Below are 5,000 nucleotides of genomic sequence, written 5' to 3'. Positions count from 1 at the left end.
TTGGTCATCAGGCGGTGCTTTCACTGAGTTAATCTCTTTTCTATAGACGCTGGAGGCGGGCAGCAGCGTCAGGTAAAACAAGTTATTTAGCCTTCCCAAACCTGAGCCTCCCGTGCCGCCTATGCGTGTATCCATCATTTCCTGGTCTTCTCTAAAGAAGAGGGACCAATGGAAACGTTGTCATGTTGCCGTTGGTCACCATGGAAACATTCATTAGCTAACAATGACATTATTGTTCTATTAATATAAAGGGAGGTCAGGTACTCTTTAAAACAGCTGCTAGTTATGGGTACTTTTTACTGAAGTACATTTCAAAGTTCTTTACTTTGACTTGAGTAAAGAAGTTTAGTCAGTACTTCTACTTTCACCAGAGTATTTTAAAACACCAGTATCTGTACTTCTACTTGAGTGAAGGATGTACTTTTGCCCTCTCTGGGTAAATGCAATGTAAATGTGGTCGTACTCTCAGTCTTCATCCATTCACAGAAACCATATCCTTGTCTCTCTGCAGCTTGTTGTGACTACACCAGATTTAAAACCAGACTCCACTCGCTGCCCAAATGCAAATCCACAGGTGGGTCCAGTTTAGAAAACGGGCTTGTGGTGAAACAGAAAAAAAAATCCAAATTACAAACAGGAGATTCTCTTGAATGCACGTCCAAGAGAGGGTGGGAGTTGTTTGGATGCAACATCAGCCGGGAAGCACTCAACATGTGGGACTGAGGTGTGGGAGACCTTAGGGCAGACGTCTCTTCTTAGTCCCAAAGCTTTTATCTCTCTCCAGAAGGTCTCTTTGAATAAGAAGCAGATTATGAATTCTTTAGCACGTTAAAAAGCACAATTTAGAGCAGCTTCAGTGACTAAAGTTCTGAGTCAGGCAGTCGAAGATAACTTTGAAAGAGGCCTAAATGAAGCATCTGTAAGGATCTTAATTTAAATCACGGTGATGACGTCCAAAACGTGTGTGTGATCTGCAGGTCGGGGCCATGGAGAGTTTGTTTCTGTAGTTTTACAAAAACTTTACAGATTTGACACATTAGGCTCTGGTTTTAAATATGCAAAGGCCTCTAAGTTCCATGTGATGGCAGCATGTATTTGCTGTGTGCCCGTGTCCCATGGTAATATGGCTAATGTGTTTATTTATTATTTGTGGGGAAATTTAAATTTGTGTTATTTATCTTTTTTTTTCAAGATTGAAATGAAGCTCAGCGCAAGTTCTTTCAGGAAGACTGGGTTTTCATACATTCACTCCGCAGCTGCATATAATCAGCTCATCACAGGCGTTCTCTTTAACCTATTACACTTCACCTCATTCTCCAGCAGCCAATCAGCGAGCTGCAGCCAAACTATAAAATGGTTCTCCTCTCTCCTGCAGTCAGCTGTGATCTCAGGTGTTCATGCACCTCATCATGGTGTCACTACATGCTCAAACTAAATGAATTCTCTCCTGACTGAAACATCATGTGTTGAAATGAACAACTGCAGTTCAAAATAAAAAGTGAATCGCTTAATTTTTGTTGTGGAATCAATTAATTTCTTTCTTTAAAAGGCAAAAACATGAAAAAGCTAAGAAAAAAAACGATTGAATAAAATATATTTGGAGCAACTTAATTTATAAATGGTCGTCAACTTAAAAAACGTGTGTTCACAATGAGGGTAATTAAGTACATACAACTTAACATTCCTTTTAAATCATGTGGTAAAACAAGTTGGAACAACTTAATTTTTTGAATAATCAACTTCAAAACTTGTGTTTATGCCTCCAATTATTAAGTAAGTGGTAATTAAGAACTCCTCTGATTGGAGGAAGAGCCTTCTCCCCTAACTCAAATAACTTTGTTGCTTTAAGACAATTTCATTAGAAGTCGTCTTAACTCAATAAACATCGATGCAAACTGTTGCATTAATTTTCTTTGTTGAGCCGAGGCATTTGTTTTTAGAGGGCAGAAACCAAGATTTAGAATAAGTAAGATCTGTAATATATCATTCCATCTTTTTAAAACTGTGAAATGGATAAACAGCTAAATATGACTTCACTTAGCACAGTTCAGAGCAGCTTCGGTGCGAAAAGGATATCTGGACCACAAAGGTAATGTATAAAACTATCTGACCAATTTCGTCAAAGATAGTCAAGAACCCAGATATTAATATCCAAAAACCAAGTCAGGCACAATACGTTGTTCAAACATAGCTGCTCCCTGCAGCCGGCTGGTTTCACGCACCGTGACAGAAAGATAACTGATCTTCCCGTAGTCTTTGCTCCCAGTAATCTCCATCAGAAACGTGCAGCACGCAGTCAAAGTCATACTCGTTGTGTTGTGTAATTCACCTGTTGCTTTAAATCTGAAACCCAAAGTAAGTCACGATGTTGAGACTCTTCAGAAAGTCTTTCTTCATGTTTGAACAGGAAGTCATGACTCCTGCAACGCATCGCTGCGTTACTCTTCAAAGTCAGAAATAAATATTTCTCCCGCTAAAACACGCTCATTTGCGGCCACACGAGGAAGAGCATTATTCATGTCGTGGGACCTTTAACATCCAGGCTGCAGCTTTTTACGTAACTAACATCTGAAACATCCCATAAAGCGTCCGTATGTGGAGGAGAGAAGAAGAAGAGCAGCTCTGACACTTCACAGGAAAGAAAACGCTGCCTTACTCTTTGATTGAGGAGGTCAAACTCAGAGCAGACACACACACACACACACACACACACACACACACACACACACACACACACACACACACACACACACACACACACACTCTTTACATACATGGTGCTGCCTTGATGTTGCGCTAACATGATGTAACAGCAGCTCCCATGGGTGCTGGTTAGTCGACTTAACGTTAGCTTCAAAGAGCAGAGAGAGAAGAAGAGTGGAGAGGAGCGGAGGGAACACGGAGGTGAAGAAGAAGTGAGCGTCACCCATGATCGATTTCTTTATCTCCCAAACTGCTCTTTGTGACCCCGTTGTTGTGAGCTCCGTCTCAACTTGTTACAGACAGAAAGAGGAATACAAACCAGATGGTTCTGTTCTCAAGTGGAAGATCACTTTTTAAGATGACTCTATGGAGCAGCTTTAAGCATCTACTTTAAACCAAGATGAAGACGACCAAAACGACGGAGACCAAAAACCAAGAAAAAGACGGAGACCAAAAAGACGGAGACCAAAAAGACCAAACCCTATTTAAGAAAAATGAAATGAATTTCCGATGCTCTTTAAAGAAAGTTGAAGAAAACTTTAAGGCCTGGTGTTACTGCCACAGATTTTCCCTCTGTGGTTCTGGATCAGTCAGGCTTTTCCTGTGTGTGTGTGTGTGTGTGTGTGTGTGTGTGTGTGTGTGTGTGTGTGTGTGTGTGTGTGTGTGTGTGTGTGTGTGTGTGTGTGTGTGTTTGATCTTTATTGAAACATCTCAACATAACTCAGGGAACTTCACCTTTTAACCTCAACATGAGCGAGAGGAGAAGTGAGGATGGGGAAAAACCTAAAAATAAAAACGACCTTTAGAAACTTTCCTCCTCTGATTGGTTAGCTGGCCGGCTCTGTTGTGATTGGTCAACAGCTTGGAGATGTCCCGCCCCTTAGCCTATCACGTACAATTTGTCGGAGCGCTAGCCAATAGGAGAGCGAGGGTTAAATATGGATGTCACTGTGTTCTGGAACTAACCATCCTGGCCTTTTGGTTTAAAAAAAAAAAAAAGGTTATTTAGAAAATAGTGAATCTTATCTTGCATTTAGCGATACTTAGCCAAAGCTAGCTTCTCCTCAATTAGCTCAGTCTGTTTGTGTGTGTGTGTGTGTTTGAACACATATGGATGTAATGACACTCTGCATAACAAGCAGATAGGATTACACACACACACACACACACACACACACACACACACACACACACACACACACACACACACACACACACACACACACACACACACACACACACACACACACACACACACACACACACACACACACACACACACACACACACTCACACACACACACACACACAGTAATTTGTCAGGCGCTTCCTGCTGTCCTGTCATGTTTGATGTTTAAATTAAAACCATCGATCAGCGTTTGGCTCTTATTAAAGTTTCCCTCTTGCAGTGTGTGTGTGTGTGTGTGTGTGTGTGTGTGTGTGTGTGTGTGTGTGTGTGTGTGTGTGTGTGTGTGTGTGTGTGTGTGTGTGTGTGTGTGTGTGTGTGTGTGTGTGTGTCTTGCTGTCTTCTTCTTCACGTCTCGATAACTCGGCGGTTTGCTTTCTGCGTCATTCAGGTATTCATGGTAAACCAATCAGATCACAGCTGTCACTGCCTGTCCAGCTGTTTTATGACCCTCCCCCTCCGATAAAATACACACCTGTCAACCTGCAGGACAGCGAGTTCTGATCTGAGGTCAGAGCGACCGCAGGGTGAAAAACTGTGCGTTTGTAGTTGTTGTTATTTAATGTTATATTTGTCTGTCTACAGGTGAAGCACAATGGACTCATACAGGAGATGAAGCATCCGACAGCTGGAGACATCTCTGTACCAGGTACACACACACACACACACACACACACACACACACACACACACACACACACACACACACACACACACACACACACACACACACACACACACACACACACACACACACACACACACACACACACACACACACACACACACACACACACACACACACTGTGAGAGTTCAGCTCGTTAGTTTTCATTTTAAAACAGAATTTCTTTAGTTTCCCAAAATAAACAGTTTGTTCCCTCAGCTGCCTGCCTCCTTTCCTCGTTTCCTTCTCCCTTCTTTCCTTCACTTCTTACTTCCTCATTGTTCCTACCTACGTGCTTTCTTCCTTTCCTTCCTCACATCCTTTCTTTCTTTCTCCCTTTATTTCCTTGCCCTTTTTTCCTTTTTCCTTCCTCTCTTTTTCTCTTCATCGTTTCCTTCACCCTTCTTCCCTTTACTTCTTTCTTTCTCCTCTTTCCTCCCTCCTCC

The 5,000-nt window shown here is 42.0% G+C and overlaps 1 protein-coding gene across 1 annotated transcript in view; it reads left to right on the top strand.

The window, feature by feature from the left end:
• sugct (succinyl-CoA:glutarate-CoA transferase) overlaps positions 1–4,538 on the top strand; it is a gene marked incomplete at both ends in the record, with an annotated part of 39,544 nt that extends 35,006 nt beyond the window's left edge. Inside the window, 1 exon segment of the mRNA XM_079696058.1 lies at positions 4,475–4,538. Within this exon segment, the coding sequence (XP_079552184.1) occupies positions 4,475–4,538 (64 nt within the window).
• Between the last annotated feature and the right edge of the window lie 462 nt (positions 4,539–5,000).

Source organism: Notothenia rossii, assembly GCF_949606895.1.
Source record: "Notothenia rossii genome assembly, contig: scaffold_320, whole genome shotgun sequence".
In the NCBI taxonomy this organism is placed as follows: Eukaryota; Metazoa; Chordata; class Actinopteri; order Perciformes; family Nototheniidae; genus Notothenia; species Notothenia rossii.
Note: the sequence above shows the minus strand (reverse complement) of the source record. Positions and strands in the feature narration are given on the sequence as shown.